The sequence below is a fragment of the Ranitomeya variabilis genome, chromosome 1 (genome assembly GCF_051348905.1).
Source record: "Ranitomeya variabilis isolate aRanVar5 chromosome 1, aRanVar5.hap1, whole genome shotgun sequence".
NCBI classification, from domain to species: domain Eukaryota; kingdom Metazoa; phylum Chordata; class Amphibia; order Anura; family Dendrobatidae; genus Ranitomeya; species Ranitomeya variabilis.
In genome coordinates this window covers 455222307-455248381 of record NC_135232.1, presented here as the reverse complement: position 1 = coordinate 455248381, position 26075 = coordinate 455222307, and the positions used below count along the sequence as shown (strand labels likewise).

At 43.8% G+C, this 26075-nt stretch overlaps 1 protein-coding gene across 6 annotated transcripts in view; it reads right to left on the bottom strand.

The window, feature by feature from the left end:
- Positions 1-605: 605 nt before the first annotated feature.
- Positions 606-26075, bottom strand: part of ACO1 (aconitase 1) — a 95250-nt gene continuing 69780 nt past the window's right edge. For all 6 annotated transcript variants that reach the window (XM_077250037.1, XM_077250071.1, XM_077250063.1 and 3 more), the window contains exons 14-21: positions 9087-9243; positions 8694-8818; positions 6950-7054; positions 5292-5434; positions 4294-4441; positions 4068-4190; positions 3694-3885; positions 606-1432 (exon numbers count right to left, since the gene is read on the bottom strand). In XM_077250037.1, coding sequence (XP_077106152.1) covers positions 1313-1432; positions 3694-3885; positions 4068-4190; positions 4294-4441; positions 5292-5434; positions 6950-7054; positions 8694-8818; positions 9087-9243 — 1113 coding nt within the window. In that variant the 3' untranslated portion in view covers positions 606-1312. The remainder of the gene's footprint in view (positions 1433-3693; positions 3886-4067; positions 4191-4293; positions 4442-5291; positions 5435-6949; positions 7055-8693; positions 8819-9086; positions 9244-26075) is intronic.

Here is a 26075-nt window from a genome sequence, read left to right as displayed (position 1 = left end):
TATATTAATTATTCTAATACACAGCCTCAAAACCATACAGATCACGAATGTTGTATCTGTTGGTTTTCTTAAAATCTACTGCACCAACTGGTAAATTGTTTGACGTGGTAATATAATTTATACCAAAAACAATGATTAATCTGGTTAGTCATATTGGACTGCTATTACCGGTATTTTCAACACTACTGTATACTGGCACCTTCTTTGGGACTGGTTTCTGCATTAGGTTTAATACGTCCATTCCCAGTGCTAGTTCTTCCCTGGGGGATGATATCCTGTAGGTGTGCAGAACATTTTAATGGAGCAGCAACAGCTTCCAGAGCCCACTCCGTATACTATGGTCAGGATGCTGATGTATAGCAGGTTGTGCATAATAGGGTTTAACCCCCCCCCCCCTCAAAAAAAAAAACGGGTGACAGGTGTGAATGACATCTTAAGAAAAAGGATCCATCTGCATGTTTCCTGCAACTAATCTTTTCCTGCTCTTCAAAATTGATCAGAAAAATGGGAATATGACCATATACGAAGAGAAGGAATACATTCATGAGAACAAATGTGAACTGTACAATTGAGGTGGAGTGGAACTTTATGAAAAGGACACAACATTTACATCTGAAAATAGATTTATTCCCACTGATTCTTTTGTACACAAGGCGTTTATTGCGAATAGGACTTTAAAACAAGCAGAAATTGAGGAAAATGGTAATATGTGCAAACCTGGGAACAAAATCTAAAAAGAATTACATTTTCATTAACTTTATTGTGTAATGGCTTTAAGTCTTTGGAAAACTTGTAATATTTGGATGATTAAAGCAGCCAACATTGTAGTTATCCAAAGTGAGAAAAACAAATATATATTTTTTTTACAGAATAGGGGTCACTCTGGTATTCAGCTCTGCCCCATTTATATGAATGAGCTGTAATATGTTAGAAAAAAAAAATCAGATGTGTTTTGTGCAACTGCTGAATGGCTTCGGAGCCAAGTGAAGGCTCGAGAGATCAAGGAGTTAAACATGAATACAACTGATGACGATTGTGATAAGGGACAAATGTGAGCACCACCTCTCTATTAGTAGCTCTGGCATTATGGGCGAGAAGCTCCAAGACCAGAATTACATACATACTTATGGTGACACCAGAGCAATGGACTGTCACAAAACTTATTCCTGAGTATTGTCACTAGCCTGCAGAAACATGGCAGCACATGGATATCCTTCTGCTTTATTACACCAAAGCCTCCACATTTTAAAGGTCACAGATCAAGGTTTATCTCCACCCTTCTAAGTTACTGTTCATATTCCAGATCTCACGCCTAACTAGAATGGGCCATTTTGCGGATCATGTAGTTCAGGATGCCTCCATTGCGGTAATAGGTAAGCTCCACGTCTGTGTCAAATCGCATTATGGCTTCAAAGGTTTTTCCTGTATCCAACTGTAAAGGGATGAAGCAGAAAATGTTATTAAAAACTGCCATGCCATGTTAAGAGTAACAGTCGTTTTAATTAAAAAAACAACAACTATAAAATCAATAATATATGTAAAATAAGAAACTTTGTGATGTATCTTAGAGAAATCTGCTTCTTTCTTCGCCCGGACTGATCAATCTCAAAATTCTCAAGTCATTGATAAAAATCTATATTTCAGTGAAGACAGATTTTTAGATTACTGATGTAAGAGATTATAGTTGGTTTTTAGAAGATCCCATGTAAAACTGAGGAAGGAGGAGCTCTGGCTACAGCTCCTCCCTTCTCTATACATAGAATCTTATCAGCACCAATTGTCATCTCAGGAACCTTCACTAAATAGATTTTAGTCGAGAATTGAGAATTTTGAAAATGATCAGTTGAGGAGGAAAATGCAGGTTTCTCTGTTAAAGTTGCTTATTTTCATGTGCACTATTGATTTATAAAAAAACACTTTTTTCATTTTTAAATCACTCTTCTCTAACAGACATAGCGGTTTAATTTTCGAGTCATAAGTGACATCTGTATCAGTACAATTATGGAAATATAAAATGTTATATAGTTTGTGTAATAAAATTCATATCTTAGCCATATTCTAATAAGTATGGAGCGGCATTCACATGTCGGAAGGGGATGTGATACACAGCAGCGACTCAAGCTTTCTTCAAATCATTGCTGTTTAACCATTTCAATGTAGCAGTTCAATCACTGACCGCAGCATTTAAATAGCTTGACCATCCAAAGCACTAGTCACCATCGCACCCACTCACTCATGGCAAGACTGCACAGACGGCTACTAACTTAATCCTCCTATGGAGTCCAGCCCTGGGTTCAGCACCGGAGCCCACATCAAAGGGGGAGACACGACATGCGCCATACTAGTACAGCGCATGTTGTGAAGGGGTTAAAGGGTGTTTCCACATGACTTCGAATAAGACAACAAACTACACCCACCATTAGCAGATACTTGTCTTGGAGTGCACGCTCCTCGTCAGTGCTTAGTAGGAGGTCTGATTTGCGTAGGCGAGACCCCTCTGACTGGGAATCTAAGGGGAATTGTTTCGCTATGGAAAGTGTCAATCTCTGGCACAAAGACTTCAAAGACTTCTAGACCATGCAATGCTCCTCTGGGAAATTAAATATGGAAAAAAACCTCTTCAGAGAAAGAGAAGTCTTAAACTCCAGGGCAGCACATTTCTTAAAGTGAACCTGTCAGAAGGATTTTGCTAAATAACCTACAGACACTGTCAGGTTGCTGCTGCGAAACTGATTAAAGCACAAACATGTTCCTCATCAGAGAGACTCCGCTTCCCTGTGATAAAGTGACAGCAGGGTGCGGACGATTAGACAGAGGGAGCACCAGTCGGCCAAACACCTAAATGGCATGGCGGCTATAGATAAGGGCATCTAAGGGTTTAAAACCACAGCACTTCAGAACACAGATCCTGACAATTTCAGCAGAAGCCTAGCCATGTTCATCACCCAGGCCTATGTAACTGATCATGATTGACCAATAAGTTACCAGCACTCCTGACAGATATAGACATCAAGTAATGTTAATGGGTTAAAGGATTATTCGCAACATTGAAAGCAATTTCCCATTTTTCAAATAGTTGATCATTTGCTCACTGATGGGGAATTTCAAGACCTGAAATAACCCTTTAAGAAAAGCTCTGATGATAGGCATTGTCAATAAGAAGCAGGAGGGAGACAATACAAAGGCTTGGAAGTAAAGGAAATACTTTGCAGCAGACTCCTTTCATTTACTGGCACCATATTGTTCCTCTATTCTAGACAAAATGAAAAATGGTTTCCCATATTTAAAAAAGTGGTTCTCAAACATTGGCACTCATGTAAAATCTAATCAGATAGTTCTAGTCCTCCCCCGGTCCAGTGACGTCTCATGGCCACTGCTCCTGTCCATTGTGGCTGCAGTGGGGATGTCAGGTCGCCGACACACAAGAATGTTGCTACCAACCATTGAGTTTAGTGGCCGTGCTGATGTCGACAGCACAAGCAACTGACATCATGCATCACTTCAGCCAATGTGCCAATACAGAAGAGGAGCGCCATAGAGCCAGTGCGGGCCCCGGGAAGGATAAGTACTATCTGATTTTGGTATTTTTCATGCGCGTTATCATTTGAGGACCACTTTAATACATGTATTAATTTATTTATCCATAATGGCATCTCCACTTTCGTCTTTGCAAGTTTTTCCGGGTCTTTTTACCTTGATCTCTACAGTCATGCCTGGCCGGAGGTCTTTCTCTTCTGGAATGAGAATGGTGTAACGCTCTTGTCCAGTTAGGCCCAAAGCTTCTGCATTTTCTCCTGGTAAATACTGCAGAGGAACAATTCCCATCCCTACAAGGTTACTGCGGTGGATCCGTTCATAGCTTTCAGCGAGGACAGCCTTGATTCCCTGTGGGAGAAAGAAAACATTTTTATATCCTTAATAGTACCCAAACTGCAGCTATGGGTAAAGTATTCATTGTAATGGGCAAGAAGAAAATGATGGCTAAACTAAGGTTTTAATGATGTGCTCATTAAAGTGTAAAAAAGCCACATATCTATTGATGCCAGCATTTTCTGGATCAGATGTACCTGGAGGAAGGGTCCTTTGGCTGCCCAGTCCCTGGAGCTTCCCGATCCGTACTCCTTGCCAGTAAGAATGATTAAGTTCTGTCCCGCCTGCATATATCTTTCAGCTGCATCGAAAATATCAACCTAGGAAAAAATATAAACCTTATGTAGCTGTTCACACATCCCAAGATTAGCGATGCTGCACATGCTATGTTATGCAGACAGCATCTGAAAGGCATCCACTTACCGTTTCATTGGATGGAAAGTGTATGGTTAATGGGGCCTGTTTGTTGATGAACTTGTTGAACAAGCGAATGTTGGCAAAGGTTCCTCTTGCCATCACAGCATCATTACCCCGCCGAGAGCCATATGAATTGAACTCCCTTGGTGTTAGACTATGAAAAAGACAAATACGATGACAAGTAAGTTATGACACAGACGAAGTCGGCCGTAGACCAGGCAGTTGACGGCTTAATGACCACTTGCTGAAAACAATCATCCTACAATATGATTTTAACATGAGGATCAATGTATGGAGATTCAGATTCAGCATTTGCTACTTATCGAAAGGAACAAAATGTCATCATATTGGATTTTTTCCTTGCTACCCCAGACTGACATTAGAGCGCTAGATTCTATCAGAAAACAGAAAGATCTGGTGACAAGCTGCCAACAAACAGGCCCTTAACTCACCAAGGAATACCGAGTATTATTACAAGATTTAAAGAGCTGCCCAATAAAGGCAACCCTACAGATCTCAAAGGTCTTCTGAGGTGCTGATCCATCTGGGATTAGATTGATATAGAGCTAATCACCCAAAGAATCTACAAGAAGCACAAATGTAGAAAATATCAAGCGAAATCCACAAGAGCTTGGACCACCAGAGAGAATCACACTCTTTACTATGGTTAATAGATAGGGTTTTCCATGTGGAGTCCCTCCTTTGTATTCATATGCTTTATGGCGGGGTCAATCATTTAACTACAACTTTCCACCCATCTCTCACTTCATTGAGAGATTTGCCCTTCTCTGGCTCTAAGAAAAGGGGGTGGAGATTGATGTAAAACAAGGTGGAAAGACGTATTATAAATGATTGGCCATGGCTTTGCGCACCAAGCGGCACTACTTTGTCAGCAGAAAAAAACTAAAAACTATTCTATAGCTACCCAGAGACAAATGGTGGTTCCGTTATGTAGAGCTTTTTCAGAAATTGCATCAGTACCTGCTGAAGATTGTTCAGCTTACCCTCGGTTAGTTAGGTATCGGGCTGCAGGGCTGTTCCTCGCAATGTTTCCAGCAGGTGAAATGTGGTCGGTAGTAACGGAGTCGCCCAAGTTTAAGAGGACATAAGCATCAGTGATTGGTTGAGAAGGTACAAGCTCCATTGTCTAGTGAAAACAGATAGTGCTTAGTTGAGTAGATGTACGTCATCTCTGCCGTTACTAGTGATAAGCAAACGTGCTGGGATAAGGTGTCCTCAGAGCATGCCTGTGTGCCAAACGAATGGCTTTGGCGTGATCGAATGATATGTTCACGTCCCAGCAACTGCATATCTCATGGGTGTTCGACAGCTGCAACACATGGAGGGATAGGCTGTTTGTTAGGCTATCCCTGCATCTGTCGAACAGCTGCGAGACATGCAGGCACTGGGACTTGAACATATTATTCGAGCACACCGAACGAAGACACTTCGCACCCGAGCATGTTCGCTCATCACCTGCTGTTACCTGTAGAAATCTTGGATAAAAAGAGATTGATTCTAAATGTCACATATGTAACTAAAAATATTGGGATTTGTAGTTTAGGCAATTCGCCAATACATCACGAGCCAAATGTAAACCACCATTGGACAGCACTAGGGGTAAAAGTTTGCTGCAATTATGTTTAATGGGGTTTTCCATCTTAAGGTTATGGCCCATCACTAGAACACTAGATCACTTTCTGATTACAAGGGGTTGTCCACTGCTCCAACGACCCCCTCTCAATAACTATACTTCCATGTAAAATAACAGCAGCTATACTCCCCTCCGATGTGGGCACCCTTCCAGCAGTCAGCTATCAGTCTCCTAGGGCACTGCAGCCAATCAGCAGCCACTTCACTCCCTTCCTTCGGATTAAGCAGACACCCAGAAGTAGGGAGGGCTGCTGCTGCTCTCCAAATTTCCTCCAAACATCAGTTCAGTCCGAAAGAGTGAAGCAGCTGACAATGGTTAGGTCATACGAGCAAGGGAGAACATGTGCCATCGCCGCACCAGAGAAAAGTATAGCTGTTATTTTACATGGGGGAAATAATGATTGAGAAGGGATTATCTCAGACCTCCAACAACCAAAATGATTCTTTCCAAATAGATCTCATCCAAAGAGTGAAACAGACACGGCTAGAATGGATCACTGTGTCCGCATCTAGTTTTTTTTATTCCACAGTAGTACGGTACTCAATATCACGCCAGCCAGCCCACGACATCTAAAGGGGCAACACTGCTGTGCTCTGCAAAGCTGGGTATATGGGTGCACTGCGCAGGGGGAAGAAATTAAGGTATAGGGCAGTAGACAAGGTTTCATCTCTGGGTCAGTAGGATTCCCAGACGTCAGGTTGCAGCCAATCAAGATAATGGCATATTCCAGCAATATACCACCACCTTTTTGTTAGGAAATGCCCTTTAAACCTTCATCAAACTTCCTTTGGTTATATAGTATGTAACAAAGTCTATAGCATTGACGAGCTTTCACTTGTAGCTCATTTATACACATCCCATAGCATGGTACAGAGGTGCAATTGGTTATTCCAGTCCCTGTTCACAGTACACAGTTCACTTTTACTGTATTTAATGACTAATCATTTATACTTCAAATTCAGCTTCATCAGTAATAGAAACTGTTTTTGTACCAAAAGTTATACATACCAATTCGTCAAAGAAAGGTGGCGATTTGATATATGTTGATTTTTGATCCCAAGGATATAGCTTTTCAGTAGGCGCCTTCAGGTTATTCCAGCTCTCATTGACTTTCTGCAAAACAGAACAGAACATGCTCAAATGACAAAAAGGGGGACGCATCCCCTTACAATACTAGTGTAGAGGTACATCCAGTATTCAAGTGAGACACACTTTGGAGAACTTTCAGCTATCTTTAGCCTCATCAGTGAAACCTAAAAACAGAAACCGTTCTTTAGCTCAGTTCTCTTTCAGTCGGATCCAAACAACCATCAGAGTACAAACTAGCTGCAGGGACCAGACCAGTCCTAGAGATGCCTAAGCTCAGATCAGGAGACGTGTGGCCGGTCAAAGCATAACAGTCCAAAACACAGACCAGTGAGTCTGGACTTAATAGCGGACCACCGAAATATGGATAAGATGGGATAACTGCATGATAGCAGACCCCACATTGTGTCCTCTGGGGGATACAACACTCTCTTTAAGACATCTGAATATTTTTCTTATCACACCATAAAAAGGTTATGCGACAATCAATCACAAGAATGGAAGAGCCAGCTCCTCATTTCTGAATAAAGTTTTTTTTATAGGAATATAACACTATCTCCTCAGTGAACACTGCAATTGCCATCTCCTTTTCTCCTATACACTCTTCCAATTATATTTCTTAGTTTTGTTTTCAAGTGATCGGGGCTGAAAAAAAAAAAAAATAAATAAAAAAGGTGGTGCTGTCTTAGGGTCAGTTTATATGGAACAACCTGTGGCACGTTCAGAATGGCGATCAGTAAAGTTTTACCAATCGCTGGTCATTTAAAATGCCCGTTTAGACAGGCCGAATAAGTTAAACAATGCACACTGAGAGACCTTTACTAGCTCGCTCAGTGTGCATAGACTGCCATAGCTCTTGACAGTGTGAATCCCATTTCTACAAACGATGCACAGCTGAGAACAATAATTTGCGCTGCACAAAACATTATTTCTCCTGATTAACAAGTGTTTCGCTCCTTCATCGGGCGATAGGCAGCCTGGTTACACCGCAAGATAATCATGAAACAAGCATTACCGCCGCTCGTTTACGATGATCTTGAAGGCCAAGTGCAACCTAAATAGTGATTCAATTTTTTTATTTCACAAAATAATAATTAATGCACATGAAAACAAGAAACTTTGCAATATATCTTATCAGAGAAATCTGCTTTCTCCTCCTGGACTTGAACATTTACGCTCAAACTTCTCAATTCACGGGGAAAATCTGTATTCAGTGCAGACAGATTGTTGCATCACTGATATAGGAGATGGCAGGAAATATGGTTGCAATAATATATTTATTGAAGAATTCAGATTTCAGTGGCGTTTTCTTATACTGTGACCCCCCTATAGTACCAAGTACAATTTCTGCAGTAGTTCTTTTTATTTTCCTGTATAGCATCGATTTTTGAAATAAAAGTTACAATGATGGTACCGCTCAGTATTTGGTGAGTTTTTTACATCAGTATTTGTAAGCCAAAACCAGGAGTGGGTGATAAATACAGAAGTGGTTACGTGTTTCTATTATACTTTGCCTCTTATTGTTCCCTCCTGGTTTTGGCTTACAAATACTGAGGTAAAATACTGACCAAATACTGAACGTGTGCAGACACTTTATCACAGCTCTGCCACACTAATAAAGTTGCTCTTTATGTCCAAATAGCAGACACTAGAGATGGATTCATACCTCAATCTTTTCATAGACCTCTTTGAACATTCCAGGGATCACACACTTGCGCTCCACAGCCTGGATTTCATCCCTTGTGGGCCAGATGTCCCTTAAGAACACCGGCTTGCCATCAGCATTCACACCTATGTAGTTAGTGGAAAAAAGATCAGGCAAAGAGGACAGCAAAGCATCTTCCATCTGGGGAAATAATGCAATAAAGTGGTGCAAATATCATGGCATCAGGTTCTTGAAGACCATTATGGCAGCGATTTCTCCAATTTCACACAATTTCTATTATATTTTTTAAATCTTCTTCAAAGCCTTCACAAAAAATGGTTAGCCAAACAAATAACGAGGAACATTAAACAATATCAATCATCAGGCAAGACATGACAAATAGGCAGGGCTTACCCAGGGGTTCGGTCTCAAAGTCAATCCTGATGGTTCCAGCTATGGCATAGGCAATGACAAGAGGAGGGGACGCCAAGTAGTTTGCGCGAGTATTTGGGTGAACACGACCTTCAAAATTCCTATTACCAGACAAGACACCAACAGCAACCAGATCTCCCTACAAATAAAAAAAGAGCAATGTCAGCTGTAAGTCTGTACAGGTACCAATATTTACCCTGCTCATTACAGTCCTAGATCCAATTTCACAATACCTCGTCACTAAGTAACATGGATGATAACGTAGACTAGCTTTTAATTAAAGGGTAACTGTACTTTCAAGTAACTTCACAATAAGCCATCATATATCACAGAAAGAATACAATTATACCTGACCGTTTTTTTGTGGTGCTGGAGAGAATGACATATCCGGACCTCTAATGCCTGTCATTCAACAGACTTTATCGAACACGTGGGCAATAAACTCTGGGGACAAAGGAATCTGGTAGGCTTCATTCCTCAAACTAACTAAATTAGGTCATAATTCTGGAACATATAAATATGGCGGTCTCTAGTACACTCATTGCCTCCCATCCATGATAATCTTCAAGTATGGCTCCCGATGAACTGACAGCACAAGGAGAAATGAGTCAAGACGTATCCTGTGGTCAGCGTTACTCACAAATGATCTGGATACAATGTCTACACAAATATACACACACACTTCTCACAAAATTTGAATTTCAAAAAGTTAATTTATTTCACTTCAATACAAAAACTGAAACTCATTATATAGAGTCATTACAAACAGAGTGATCCATTTCAAGTGTTTATTTCTGTTAATCTTGATGATTATGGCTTAACAATGAAAACCCAGAAGTCATTATCCCAGTAAATTAGAATTAAGAAAAAAAAAAAAAACACCTGCAAAGGCTTCCTAAGCTTTTAAAAAGGTCCCTTAGTCTGTTTCAGTAGGCTCCACAATCATGGGGAAGACTGCTGACTTAACAGATGTCCAGAAGGCAGTCATTGACACACTCCATAAGGAGGGTAAGCCACAAAAGGTCAGTACAAACTTCTTGCATTGAAGAGCTGAAATAAATTAACTTTTTGATCATATTCTAATTTTGTGAGACACACCTGTATTTGTTTGCTTGTTTGAAGGAATGAGGAGTATTTACTGACTTGTAGACCTCAATACTTACAGGACACAGGCCTCATGCAACCTTTTTCATCTCTAGAAAAGGTGTCATCATTCACTATTTGCCACATACATACAGTAAACATTCTGATATATTGTGATTAGACCACCATTACCTATTTATTTTTTTGAGTATGTAACTGGTTATATTACTCAAATACATTTTTTTTCTTGCAATCTGAGGTACTGGTTTGAATATCCGAATACAAAAATATTTTAAGTTCCCTGGTGTTCAGTTTTTAGAGAAATAATCATACTGATAATCTCTATAGATATATATGCCTCCCGTTTGGAGAAAGATAGGTGACTATCCTTATAGGTAGAGAGGAGCGAACCTTTCAAGGTTCGGTTTGCTGAACGTACCCCAACCCCATTAGATTCAATGGGAAGCCAAACCAAAACGTATACACAACACCTTAAGACAATAAGCTTTCCAAACAGCTAAAATTAGGGGCAGACATCATAAAAAGTGGCATCAATTCACCTACATTAGAAAATTGCATGTGGCACAGCAGTAGTCTGCCATGGGCCATGCATGAGGTTATCAGGGTTTGAGCCAGCATTTACCGATTTGACTTGAAGCTTCAATGAGGACCTGGTGGTTAAAAAGTAAGCCTTCTTAGCTGGGGGACCTGATGCCTCATGCAAGACCTCCAATTTTTTTTTCTATTCCAGCCACACTCAGATGGCACAAATATCAGTTTCATACAGGAACATTGGCAGAAAAATGTAAGGAAAGTAACACAGGAAAATGACAAAGTGCAGGCCTGCCTGTCTGTGAGCCCTACTTACACTAGCAACCCACCAGAGGGAGACCTAACTTGGAGTGTCCACATTTCAAAAAATAATTGTCACACACACCACTAAAGTGGCATCAATTTCCACAGAGTAGAATTATTATAATAGGCCCCTGACAACTTCCACCACATGCAACTGACCAGCTGGAGACCTAACTTGGAGTCTCCACAATTCAAAAAATTGTTTGCAACATCAGCAGCAATAGCAACAGCAGGTACAGAAGACACCACAAAGATTGCAGACTGCAATAACGCAAGATCAATGCATGACACTAAAATCAACACCATTGCCTAGTCCATGACTGGGATGTCAAAGTAACTATAGATCCATGACTTGTTCATTTTGATGAAAGTTAGGAGGTCTACACTTTCAGGGATGCGCTTATCCATCAAGACACCACCAGCGCTGAAGACATGTTTTGAAAAAACGCTGGCTGCTGGGCACAACAAAACCTCCAAGGAGTGTCAGGCGAGGTCAGGCTTCTCTCCCATTTTTGAAGACCAAAATGCAACCCCCTTCTGGCTCCAGGTTCAGTGGAGACAGCCATTGCTTTAACTCGACCTGGATAGCTGTTGACAACTCGAGCTGTGCGACTGCGATCCCCAAGGCATATTCATTTGAATACTGCCTCATTGCGGTGAGCCATGGCTGAGCAGTATGGAGGTGGGGGAAGGATAGGAAATTCTATCTGCTCTGTTGGAACATATGTCGGATTAAAGGAGAGGTTAAGGGCACAGGTGGAGAAGCCAGAAGGGTTGGCAAAAGTGTTAGATACAGAGGTTTGTCCCACAAGCCTTGGGGATTCAAAGACTTGTGGAGAAGCCCCTTGACCGCCTGCCACCAGAGTCACCCAGTGCCCAGTCAATGAGATGTAGCGCCCCTGCTCATATTTGCTAGTCCAGGTGTCAGTGGTGAAATGCACCGTCAGACAGATTTTTTTTCAGGGAACAGATGATGCTGTCTGCGACATGCTGGTGTAGCGCAAGCACAGTTTTCTTAGAGAAGTAATGGCGACGGCCATTAACATTCTGAAACAGTCTGTATCCAGCAGGCGAAAACCGGTTTTTACATACCGGTAATAGGATTTTACAGAGTCCACGACAGCACCCACAACGAGAGAGGGGATCCGCCCACCTTCCGGACAGGAACCTACAGGTTAAAAAGGGGCGCCCCCCCCCCCTCGCCCTCCAGTTTGTGTTCCAGAGTACAAGGGATACCGCCAATGAATCAGTACATGATAATATTATCTTAAACATTACTAAATACCACCACCTCTATAGAGTGATCTCTAAGGCACACCTTCCAACAGAGTGCAGGAATAAGTAAATATGGGGGGGGAATGCATGGGTGCTGTCGTGGACTCTGTAAAATCCTATTACCGGTACGTAAAAACCGGTTTTCCTATCGCCACGACAGCACCCACAACGAGAGACTTTCAAAGACTATTAACTGGGAGGGACCACAGCACTAAGTACTGAACGGCCAAACTGTAAGCTGGAATTAGCAGATAGATCAAGGCGATAGTGTTTATAAAAAGGTGGAAGGTGATGACCAAGTTGCCGTCTTACATATCATTTCAATGGGGACATCTGCCTTCTCCGCCCAGGATGATGCCATGGCCCGAGTGGAGTGCGCCCTGATGCCTTCTGGTGGTGTTACTCCCTTGGCAGAGTAGGCAAGACATATCGCTTCTCTAATCCATCTGGCGATAGGGTTTTTCGTGACACCAGAACCCTTTTTCCGATTCTGGAAAGAAATAAACAGAGCCCTACTCTGTCTCAAGCTTTGTGTCCTATCCAGGTATTCTAATATTGCCCTCTTTACATCTAAGGTATGATATTTTTCCTCCTCCTCTGAACCTGGATTTTCATAGAAAGATGGTAAATAAATCTCCTGACTTCTATGAAATTTAGTTGCTACTTTTGGCAAGTATGCAGGATCAGGTTTTAAGACAATCTTATCCTGGAGAATTATTAAGTAGGGAGGATCTACTGACAGCGCATGTATATCACTGACCCTCCTGGCAGACGTTAATGCTAAAAGTAGAGCTGTTTTTAAGGTTAAATTTTTAATCGAAATAGATTTTAATGGCTCAAAAGGAGGTTCAGTCAACGCCTCAAGCACCAAATTGAGGTCCCAAGGGGGTATTCTTACAATATGGATTGGGTTAGAACGCTGACATGCCTTAATAAACCTAGCAACCCATCTATTACCAGCTATATCACTGTTGTACAGAGCTCCTAAGGCTGAAACATGAACCCTTAGAGTGTTGACCGCTAAACCCAATTCCCAGCCTTTCTGAAGGAATTCTAAAATGGCTGAAATCAGAGCATTATCTCCCAATGGTTTCTGATAAAACATAAGGAATTTTTTCCAAATTTTCGAATAGATTTTTGTAGTAACCTCCTTCCTGCTTTTCAATAAGGTAGTTATTAAAGCATCGGAGAACCCCCTCTCCTTCAGAAGCTCCCTCTCAAGTTCCACGCTGTTAAGTGAAGAGTCTCCAAATTTGGATGACGAAATGGACCTTGAGAGAGGAGATCCGGAACCACTGGCAACACCCAGGGATCGGTGACAGACATTGTTTTGAGGAGAGAAAACCAAGGCCTCCTGGGCCAGAAGGGGGCGATTAAAATTACTCTGGCTCCTTCCTCCCGGATCTTCCTGAGAACTATCGGAATTAGACACATAGGGGGGAAGGCATATGCTAGCCGGAAGTCCCAACGGACGCGAAGGGAGTCCACTATGAGAGGTTGGTCTGCTATGTGTAAGGATGCGAACCTCCTGACCTTCCTGTTCTCCCTCGTAGCAAACAGATCTATTGTCGGCAATCCCCACAGATTGACTATCTGATTGAATATGTGTTGATCTAGGGACCACTCTCCCTGACGAAGGGAATGGCGACTGAGGTAGTCTGCTTCTATATTGAGTTTCCCCTCTATATGAACTGCCGACAGAGATTGTAAGTGATCCTCGGCCAGAGACAATATCTGTGCTGCAGTGGTCATTAGGGATCGTGACCTTGTCCCTCCCTGATGATTGATGTAGGACACCACAGTCCTATTGTCTGTCTGTATCTGTACGTGCGAATTCTTCAGGGAAGGTAGTAAGCAAAGAAGAGCCTGGTTGACTGCAGCCAGCTCTCTTAGGTTTGAGGAATTCTGGGACTCTAGAATTGACCAACGCCCCTGGGTTAGAATGTCTCCCATATGGGCTCCCCAACCGAACGGACTGGCATCTGTCGTGACCACGTTGTCCGGAGTGATGGTCCAGAGGACTCCTTTTGATAAATGTACTGGATTGAGCCACCATCTGAGGTCGTGAAGAGTGGCAGGTGATATACTGAACTTCCCGCTCAGAGCACCGTGAAGATCTTTCTCTGCTTGAAGAACCTCGTATTGAAGCATTCGGGTGTGAGATTGAGCCCATCTCACCGCCGATATACACGCAGTCAAAGATCCTAGAAGAGACATTGCGTCTCTTAAACTTAAGTTTGGAGCTTTCCTCACGGCCGTGATCCTCTGAATGATCTTCTGCTTCTTTTCTTCTGGTAGGAAGGATGACTGATTTTCTGAGTCTAGGAGAACTCCTAGGAATGATTGATGTCTTGTGGGTTCTAGTTTTGACTTTTCCCAGTTGATTATCCATCCGAGTCCCTGTAGGGATGATATTATGGCATTTACCCTAGATGTACACTGAGCGATTGAATTTCCAATTATTAAAAAATCGTCTAGATAGGGCACTACCAGGGTTTCTTTTTCCCTGACATGGGCCATTACTTCCGACACAACTTTTGTAAAAATTCTAGGTGCCATGGATAGGCCAAAGGGCATTGCTAAAAATTGGAAATGTTTAATCTGATGGTTTACCCATACTGCCATCCTGAGGAATTGCTGATGATTTCGGTGAACTGGAAGATGGTAATACGCATCTTTTAGATCCAACACTGACATGTAGCACCTAGGAAACAAAAGCTTAGTTGTTGATTTAATGGATTCCATCTTAAAAGCGTGATACTGAAGATATTTATTCAATTTACGTAAATTTATGATAGTCCTAAAGGACCCATCAGGCTTAGAGATCAAGAACAGCGGAGAATAAAAGCCCGTCTTCTCCTGATGTTTTGGTACTTCTTCAATAACTCGCTTTGTAAGCAATTGTTGAATCTCTAATTCTAAGGCCTGTTGTTGGGCCTGAGTATCCAGTGATGTTATAATAAAATGATTTGGGGGAGTTCTCAAAAATTCTAATTTTAATCCTGACTCAACAACCCCCATTATCCAGGTACTAGAAGTTATTTTTTGCCATTCTGCTGAGAAGAACTTTAGTCTTCCCCCTACTGGCAGCTCTGTTTTATCTGTAATTACGTCTCCGTCTTGAGAAAGATGAAGGGTTCTTATAGTATCCACCTTTCTTCTTCTGATCCAACGTCTCCCAGTCACGATTATATTCCTGCTGGTCTGACTGGAATTTTCTGAAGGGCAAGCGTCTCCGGAAGGCATTCCTAAAAGTGGGATTAAATGCTTTAGGAAATCCCTTCTTTCTGTCCTCTGCCTTTGCAAGGATGTCATCCAGCACCGGGCCAAATAGGTACTCACCCCTACATGGAATGGAGCATAATTTGGCCTTTGCCTGGGCATCCCCCTTCCAGGTCTTTAGCCAAAGTGCCCGTCGGGCTGCATTTGAGAGCCCCGCCGATCTTGCAGCCAATCTCAGGGAGTCAATTGAGGCATCTGCCAGATAAGCCGCTCCTTCTCTGACCTGAGACAGGGAGTTTAGTAATTTATCTCTAGGTGTTTTAGCTTTAAGCTGTTCTTCCAGCTGCGTCACCCAGACCATGATTGATCTCGCCGTACAGGTGCCTGCGATTGCAGGCTTAAAGGCTCCAGATGAGGCTTCCCACACTTTCTTAAGGAGCATGTCAGCCTTCCTGTCTGAGGGATCTTTAAGGAGTCCTACATCCTCTAATGGCAGCGAGGCTGTTTTCGAGGTAGAGGCTACTGCCGCATCTACTTTCGGGATTTTCACCCACTGGGATAAGGTGTCATCCTCGAAGGGGTACCTTCTTTTTGCGGCCGAAGGTAAGAATCCCTTATCCAGCTTGTCCCACTCTCGTCTGACCAGATCTTTAATGGTATCTACCACGGGGAAAGCTTTGTGACTTCTCTGGTTCAGTCCTGCAAACATGATCTCCTGGGTTGTTTTTGGCTCTCTACTCTCTGCCACACCCATAGTTGCACGGACTGCTTTAATTAAAGTCTCCATATTGTCGGTGGAAAAGCAAGGCCTTCCTTCCTCATCTGAGGAGGCTGATGATGAACTCTCCGAGCATTCACCCTCCTGCAATGAAAGGCTGGAATCGGATATTATTTCCATACTACTCTTCTCATGCCGTTTAGTTTTTAGGGACGATTTTATTTCTTCCCTAATTACTTCCCTTAAATCCGATACACGGAGGGGGGCCTCTTCCTCTAACGTACGGCATATACATAACTGACATAATTTCTTTAAATAGGTGTCAGGTAGTGGCTCCGTGCATAATGCACACTGTTTATGCTTGGATTTTGAAACCTTTTTTCCCTATAAAAAAGCATAGTAAAGGAGACAGTTGTGTTAGCCAACGGCTCAGATATCAACTCACCACCGCTGATGAAGAATAGAGTACCGGTTTCTGAGGGGGTGAGGTGCGACGTGACGTGCTAGGGTCCTGCTGCCCGCGTGCCACATCTCCAGTATGAGATCTGCTGCTGCTCCTCTGCTCTCCTTGTCGGTGTTCGGCGTCTCCTGTGGAAGACATGTTGCCGCACACCACTCACCAAGCGCTGCCTCCTTTTCAAAGGTCCCGCGCTCTTCCTCCCGGCCTCCTCCGGAAGTCGTTAATTCACTTCCGGGTCATAAGCGCCGACCTGCTCCTGCAGTGTCGCGCGCGTATAACGACCCTGGGCGGCGCGCCTTCCCCCGGGAACGCCACTACGACCGCCATCATCACTCGGTCCCTGCCAGACGAGGGGGGAAGCTGGACACAGAACTTCCCCCGACGCTACTTCCGGGCCCCCGACTCTGCCGTTCTCACCTGGACACCGCACAGAGGCTTGGCGGACCTGGGTAAGCGAAAACTGTAGGCTCCCGCCGTCCGGACAGGAACCCAAACTGGAGGGCGAGGGGGGCCGCCCCTTTTTAACCTGTAGGTTCCTGTCCGGAAGGTGGGCGGATCCCCTCTCTCGTTGTGGGTGCTGTCGTGGCGATAGGAAAAGGCAGCATTTCCATGGCCAACAGATAGGAGATAGTGGAGTTCAAGCTCTTAGCTTTGGCATGTGTAGGAGGGAACATTCTTTTACGTGACCACAACTGCTGGACCAAGAGCTGGCAGCTGTGCTGAGAGAGAGTGGAGTACAGAGAACAGGACAAACTGGTGGACTGTGAGTGATGTGCAGGTGGAGATCTTATGCGGGATTTATAAATATGCTGTGCTAGGTGACAAAAACAGCAGTTATGCCCACAACCGTAACAGCCGAGGGGCTCTCACTCCCCTGACTGTAGGGGGTAAATAAGTGGAGTTTCTGCGGCCAGAGACCTGTGTGAGAAGACTTGTCATGGTGACGGAGGAGGAAGAAGCAGCAGATTGGGTTGATTGGACGGTTGGTGATTGGCGAGGCCAGCTAGTCTGCATTTTAGTGCAGCGAGATTCCCACACTAAGGCATGTTGATCGTGCATGTGCCAGTTCATGCAGGTAGCTGTCAAATTATTGCAATTTTTGCCTCAGAGTTTTTTTTTTTGTGTACAGATTTGACAAATAACGTGTTGGGTCATCTTTTGTGGTCTCAATAAAGGCCCAGGCTAAGCAACCCTGGTAGTCCTTGCGAACTGCATACTCGCGACCAGTGCTGGCCACAGCCAGAGGCTGCTGGTGCAGTGCTTGTCGTAGTCGCATCACTTTGTGTCTGTGTGGGAAGCCAAAACATAATGACCTCATCTTCCTCCTCCTCTTCTGAGCTTATCAACTGCGTACCTCTGGGTTCACACCAAGTGGGATCTACAACCTCATCGTCATCCTCACCTTGAGAATCACCCTCCTCCTCTTCCTGCCTCGACACCACAGTACAGTCTGCATGCACCTCTGGTATCTGAGTCTCATCACAATCACCTCATCCCTTGGTGGTTAATGTCTGGTGATGATGGTCTGGATTCTGCTAGGACCCTATTTTGTCCAGCCCTGTATTGAACATGAAAAACTTTTGGGCATCAGTGCACATGCTTTCCTCCTCTGGATTCTGTGATTCTTCGGAGCAGACCTCTGATGCACATGGAATAGAATGAGTGAACAGCTCTGCAGAATGGCCCATCTGTGGTTCTCCACAGTCAGTTGGGAGTTTGGAAAGTTTTGATGAGGGAGGAAACAAGGGTGATTGGGGTGCGACCTAAGGATTGTTTTGTGTGTGATGTTAAGGTGGAGGAAGAGGAGGAGAGGCCATGTGATTCAGCGCTTCCCATGCAGTTTCTGAGCCTCATCTACAAGGCGTACTGCTGTGCGTCTGTCAAAGGGAGTGGAGTAACCTGTCCAGTAACAGATGTTGCCAGTGGTCTTTCGATAGGACGAGACGATGTTTATCACTTGAGCGTTCATTAACACCTAGCCCATGTATACGTTTAACACCAAGTTGTTTCCCCCCTTCTCCACTGATATAAGTAGCTTTCATCTCTTGTAACCTACTGTTTCACAACCTTAGGCCGGAGACACACTGGTGCGAGATCCGTCCGAGTCTCGCTGGTGAAAAGCAAGCTGTGGCACCGGCACTCCGGAGCGGAGCGTGCGGCTCCATGTATTGCTATGCGGCTGCACGCTCCGCTCCGAAGTGCCGGTGCCACAGCTTGCTTTTCACCAGCGAGACTCGGCCGGATCTCGCACCAGTGTGTCTCCGGCCTTAGACCCATAGCAGTCAGTTACCTGTCACTAAATCAACAACCACTATTTATTTTCTTACATATGTGTAACAGTGTTGTTCAGGCACACTAACGATTTAAAGGGAAGGTACTGCGTTTGTAGGTCATTAATAAATCAATGTAATGTAGCATAACATGCTGTTATAACCAATATTTGATTGCATTTGAAACATTTTGTGAGTTATAGGAGTTTAAGGGTAAGTTCACACAGGGCGTTTTTGCTGCTTTTTTTTTCCTGCAGCAAAACCTGATCATCTTGGCAGGAGAGAAGCTGCGTCAACGCAGGTTTGGTGCGTATTTTGCTGCACATTTGGTGTGGTTTTTTTTCCTCTGTCCATGCTAATGTCATTGGATTTTCAGCAGCAAAAATGCAGCAAATAATGATACCTGCGTTTTTGCTGCATTTTTTAACACCCATTCAAGTCAATGGGTGAAAAAACGCAGCAAACACGCTGAAAGAAGTGACATGCTCCATGTCCAAAAAACGCAGCAAAGCACAAAATACTGATCAAACAAAAAAATCAGTGTGTGCATGAGATTTCTGAAATCACATAGGCTTTGCTGGTATTGTAAAAAGCAGCTGAAAATTAGCATTAAAAAACGCAGCAAAAATGCCCTGTGTGAACTTACCCTTAAGGCACTGGAGGCTGACATCTTGCTTTCACAGCAGCAGCACAAAAGTATCAGTGTCATAATACCCATGGTCATAGGAGATAACAGACTAGCGCTGACCCCATCTCCAGCATTACAGCAGCATTAGCAGTGACCTGGGCACGCCTCTGTGGGCCGCACAATTCACAGCAGTGGGAGTGTTCTGCTGCCATATTCATGGAGCCCTCGGATCTGCTAACAGAAGCATTACTGCTTCAGAACAGATCCTAGACTGACAGGAGTAATATGCAGGAGAAAAGCCTGGGCACTGCAGGCAGAGTATCAGAGACTGCAAAGACATCAAGGAGGAACAGCATTATCATTGGGGAGCTGTCTGTGACTCATCCCTCAGTAAGATAAGAAGGAGCTCCAGGTCTGCAGTGAAGGGCCAGGCATTGTGGAGGGAGGGGAGAGATACATTAGTATGGCTGAGAGAGACTGGTGGGAGAGAGAGAAAGAGACATGTAGTATGATGAGTGAGACACATATGGATGAGTCACAGATAGCTCCCGCTCCGATAATGCTGCTCCATACACACCAGATGTCTTCACTCTTCCTCGGGTCCAAGATGCTGCTGAGTCCATGGTCTTCTGCTCCTCTGTAAACAAGCTGTGCATCCGATGCAGTAACTGCTGGTGATAGCAGATCACAGGGCAGTCACACATAAAATGGCGCTGCCCTGTGCTGCTACTCTTCATTCTGCCCCAGGGATACTAGACCACCCAAAAGGGGAGGGAAATGGTGATGTCAGCAGTTACTGCAACAATTTTCCAGCTAACAGTAAAGCTGGTAAGTCTCACTATAGCTGCATGAGGTCTAAAACGGAAAATGCTCCCCCTAGTGGTAATATATATATATATATATATATATATATTTGTAAGAAAATCTACTATATAATTGTCTAAGGGTCACTTCCGTCTTTCTGTCTGTCTGTCACGAATATTCATTGGTTGCGGCCTCTGTCTGTCCTGGAAATCCAAGTCGCTGATTGGTCGTGGCTGTTTTGCCACGACCAATCAGCGACAGGCACAGTCCGGCAGCAAAATGGCCGCTCCTTCCTCCCCACAGTCAGTGCCCGCTCCATAAACCCCTCCAGTCAGCGCTCACACAGGGTTATTGGCAGCGCTAACGGACCGCATTATGCCGCAGTGTAACGCACTCCGTTAACGCTGCTATTAACCCTGTGTGACCATCTTTTTCACTATTGATGCTGCCTATGCAGCATCAATAGTAAAAAGATCTAATGTTAAAAATTAAAAAATCGTTATTTACTCACCGTCCGTCGGCCCCCGCATCCAAAGCAGGCCTTTCCCGCTCCTCGCGACGCTCCGGTGACCGCTCCATACATTGCGATCTCACGAGATGATGACGTAGCGGTCTCGCGAGACCGATATGTCGTCATCTCGCGAGACCGCAATGCACTCTTGAGACCGTAGCGCGCGACGAGCGTCGGTAACCGCTTCGCCTGGATCCAGGGCCAAAGGAAGGTGAGTATATAACCATTTTTTATTTTAATATTTTTTTTATTTTATTTTTTTTTTTAACAGAGTTAGGATGCCCACTGCGTGGGCTGCGCAGCGTACTGCGTGGGCTGTTCTATACACTACGTGGGCTGTTCTATACACTACGTGGGCTGTTCTATACACTACGTGGGCTGTTCTATACACTACGTGGGCTGTTCTATACACTACGTGGGCTGTTCTATACACTACGTGGGCTGTTCTATACACTACGTGGGCTGTTCTATACACTACGTGGGCTGTTCTATACACTACGTGGGCTGTTCTATACACTACGTGGGCTGTTCTATACACTACGTGGGCTGTGCTATACACTACGTGGGCTGTGCTATACACTACGTGGGCTGTGCTATACACTACGTGGGCTGTGCTATACACTACGTGGGCTGTGCTATACACTACGTGGGCTGTGCTATACACTACGTGGCCGGCCACGAATTGGTGCGGGATTTGAACCACGCTTCGCTAATTGGTTGCGGTTTGCCGAATCCTTTGTATTCAATGTATTATTCTAAAATCTTCATAAATAAAACTACATACATATTCTAGAATACCCGATGCGTTAGAATCGGGCTACCATCTAGTACAGGGGTCAGGAACCTTGGCCCTCCAGCTGTGGGAGAACTACAATTCCCAGCATGCCTCAACTGCTGCAAGTTGCTAGGGCATGCTGGGAGTTGTAGTTTTATAACAGCTGGAGAGCCGAGGTTCCCCACCCCTGATCTAGTATATAATATTTTTCACGTAGAAATGTTTGCAAACAGTGCAAACATTGCATTAATACTTTTTAATTACTATTTTAAGCTTAATTTCACAAAAAAGCAAACTACAAGAAAACTGGTGGCACCTTCCCTTTAACCCCTTCACCCCCGGAGCTTTTTATGTTTTTCGCTCCCCTCCTTCCCAGAGCCATAACTTTTTTATTTTTCCGTCAATATGGCCATGTGAGGGCTTATTTTTTGCGGGATGAGATGTACTTTTGAACGATACCATTGGTTTTACCATGCCGTGTAACAAAAACGGGAAAAAAAATTCCAAGTGCGATGAAATTGCAAAAAAAGTGCAATCTCACTTGTTTTTTGCTTGGCTTTTTTGCTAGGTTCACCAAATGCTAAAACTAACCTGCCGCTATGATTCTCCAGGTCATTACGAGTTCATAGACACCAAACATGTCATGTTCTCTTTTATCCAAGTGGTAAAAAAAAATTCCAAAGTTGGCTAAAAAAAATTGCGCCATTTTCCGATACCCGTAGCGTCTCCAATTCCCATGATCTGGGGTCGGGTGAGGGCTTATTTTTTGCGTGCCGAGCTGACGTTTTTAATGATACCATTATGGTGCAGATACGTTCTTTTGATCGCCCGTAGTTGCATTTTAATGCAATGTTGTAAATTTTGGCGTTTTGATTTTTTTTATCGCTACGCCATTTAGCGATCAGGTTAATCCTTTGTTTTTATTGAAAGATCGGGCGATTCTGAAAGCGGCGATACTAAATATGTGTAGGTTTGAATTTTTTTTATTGTTTTATTTTGATTGGGGCGAAAGGGGGGGGGTGATTTGAACTTTAAAAATATAAAAAAATAAAAAATATATAAAACACTTTTTTTAAATTTTGGCTAGAAGGATGCACTACACGATCGGCTCTGCTACATAGAGGTGAAGCACAGATCACCTCTATGTAGGAGAAATGCAGGGTTGCTTTGAACGCCGACCACAGGGTGGTGCTCAAAGCAATCGGCCATCAACAACCATAGAGGTCTCAAGGAGACCTCTGGTTGTTATGGCAATACACCGATGACCCCCCGATCATGTGACGGGGGTTAGCGGTGCGAGCACTTCCGGCCGCGCTAGTTAAATGCCGCTGTCGTCGTTTCACGGCGGCATTTAACTAGTTAATGGGCGCGGGCGGATCGCGATTCCGCTCACGCTTATTGCGCGCACGTCAGTTGTACAAAACAGCTGACATGTCGCGGCTTTGAGGTGGGCTCACCGCCGAAGCCCACCTCAAAGTAGGGGTTCTGCCAGCTGACGTACTATTCCGTCAGCTGGCAGAAAGGGGTTAAGAAGAAATCTGGCCTTCTGGTTTCTCACTGAAACACAGTTTTATCACAAACTATTTGGATTAACCAATTGGGCCTCGTGGCTGCACCCCAATATTAGGACCAATGAGTTTTAAAATGGCAATATGGCCTTCTAATTTGCCACTAACACAGTTTTAGCACAAAATCTGGTTAGATGCTGGAAGATCGATTTCACACACAACAGCATCCTATCTAACTAACTGACAAGTTCACTTGCAGCATTATCAGGAGTTGCTTCTCTGTACTGTGAAAATGAGAAAATGGTACCCGCAAAACAAGATGTCCACTTTTTATATGGCCGGGGACATGCGACTTCGGCAGCCAATCACAGTAGACCTTGTGTCGTGATGTTGTGGATGGTATCTGTGCCCTGATTAGCTGCCGGAATTACACAAAGTTAAGGGGGAAGAAAAAAAAAAGGCGTGCGGCTCCACTAACTTTGCCACATCTCTCAAACGCATCACCCCTGCTCATCATACAGCACCACTATCCTAGCCAAAGTAATAAAAAATTTTGTAGAAATGTGATGACTTACCGAACTGTGACCGAATTGTGCCGACTGAGTAAAAATGTTCGTGAAAGTGAACACGAATCCGAATGTGCTACGTGCGTGCCGAATTTGAGATTGGCTAATGTTTTCTGAACAAATTCGCTCATCTCTACTTATAGGGCCTTCATCCAGGGTGCCAGCTTCTTCGGCATAGGCAGGGATATTATTTAGGGAGAGATTTGGTTATTGGTTAAGATTTAACAGATTCCGCCTATTCTTCTAGATTGGTGTATATCTTTCATTGAGTGGACTATTGATCAGTGACATCCCTAACCAATACGTGGGGATGAGGACTAGGGTGACCATTTTGAATCTTTATTGAATTTTAACACTAATTTGTGTTTGCTAGTGTGGATATTTTAATATATTTAATAGTATTTTTTAAGGAAACTTATGTTCGCTTATACCTGACCATTATATGACTTGTATCCGGCATTTTCACCGGTTTTCTCCTCTGCATGTTCTCGCTCTAATTTGCAATCCACTCTGAGCTAGTGGGAGGAATCTAGCTGCAACACTCTCTCCCAAACAGAGCACACAGAGGAATTCCTGCTTTTCATTCATTTTTAGCACATCTCTTCAACAGCATGAAGGAAACTATTATAGAGGTACTGAGATAACAGGATGTAAATTAGCTCTAGGATACGATAAAAAAAAACAAAAAAAAAAACAGTCATTGTGGCTGCCGCTGCCTGCTTTTTCACCTTGCTCCACTCTCTGTTTTGAGTAGACAGTATAATAGGCCTTGTTAAGTGACAACTCAACTGGCTTGCAGTGTACCGTATTTTGCAGACTGAGACGTGCTCAAAATTTTGGGGTGGAAAATAGGAAAAAAAAATTCTAATAAAATGGTGGTGTGTCTTATAATACGTTTTAACAATAGCTTACCGCCGCTGTCCTCATGAAGCAGCGACCCTGCCACTTGAGATCCCTCCAGTAAGCCCACTTCGGATTATAAAAGCACCCCCATTTTCCTGCCATATGTGGAGGTAAAGTGTGTGTCTTATAATCTTAAAAATACTGATATCTCTCTCTCTCTCTATACACATACATACACACACACACACACACACACACGTTTAAGGGTCACTTACGTCTGTCTGTCTGTCACGGATATCCCGCGTCGCAGATTGGTCACGACCAATCAGCGACGGGCACAGTCCGGCCGCGAATTCGCCCCTTCCTACTCTGTCAGTGCCCCCTCCAGTCCGCGCTCACACAGGGTTAATGGCTGCGTTACACCGCGGTGTAACGCAGTCCATTTTATCACTGCTATTAACCCTGTGTGACAAACTTTTTACTATTGATGCTGCCTATGCAGCATCAATAGTAAAAAGATCTAATGATAAAAATAAAAAAAAAATTAAAAAAAAATCAATATATACTCACCTTCCGGCACTTTTCCCGCTCCTCGCGACACTCCGGGCCATGCATTGCGGTCTCGCGAGATGAGGACGTAGCGGTCAGGAATATGGTGCCCACATTGCTATATACTACGTAGCTGTGCTATATGCTACGTGGGCTGTGCTATATTTCTCTGCTGTATCTATGCATCATGAATCATGGTATATGTTAAAGAGGGGGGCCCACTGGGACTTTTGCCCGGGGCCCTCAAAAACCTGGAGCCGGCCCTGGCTTGACTGACTGATTGTTCGCGGCCGGCCGGGCGTGACCAGCGACAGGCGTAGTCTGGCCGCGAATTGGCGTGGAATTTGAACCATACTTTGCTAATTGGTCGCGCCCGGCCAGCCGAATCCTGTGTATAAATTGCATTATTCTGAAAACTTCATAAATAAACTACATACATATTCTAGAATACCCGATGCGTTAGAATCTGGTCACCATCTAGTGTGTGGTTATATGTATGTGTGCATGTGTGCGCGCGTGCGTGCGTGCGTGCGTGCGTGTGTGTGTTTTAAGACATACAACATAGATTTCACAAGTGAGGAGGACACTGTGGACAATAGTTTACAATCTGACTCAAAGAGTGGTTACCTACTGGGCATTCGCAAAAAAGGATTTAAAAAAAAATAAAATAAAAATAAATAATCAAATAAAGAAAAAAGGGCAGCCTCACTTACCAACACCAGGTCACAATAAAGCACTAGAGGAATCAGCAGACTCCCCCATTCACAGAGACGGAGGTTGCCTAGTATTATATATGAACACGTAAGGCACCTTTCACACAGGTGTGTGATGCAGTGTCTGGCCATTAGTTATGCCCATACTAATATCAGGAGGGCTTCCCAGCACTATACAAGTGCACCCCACA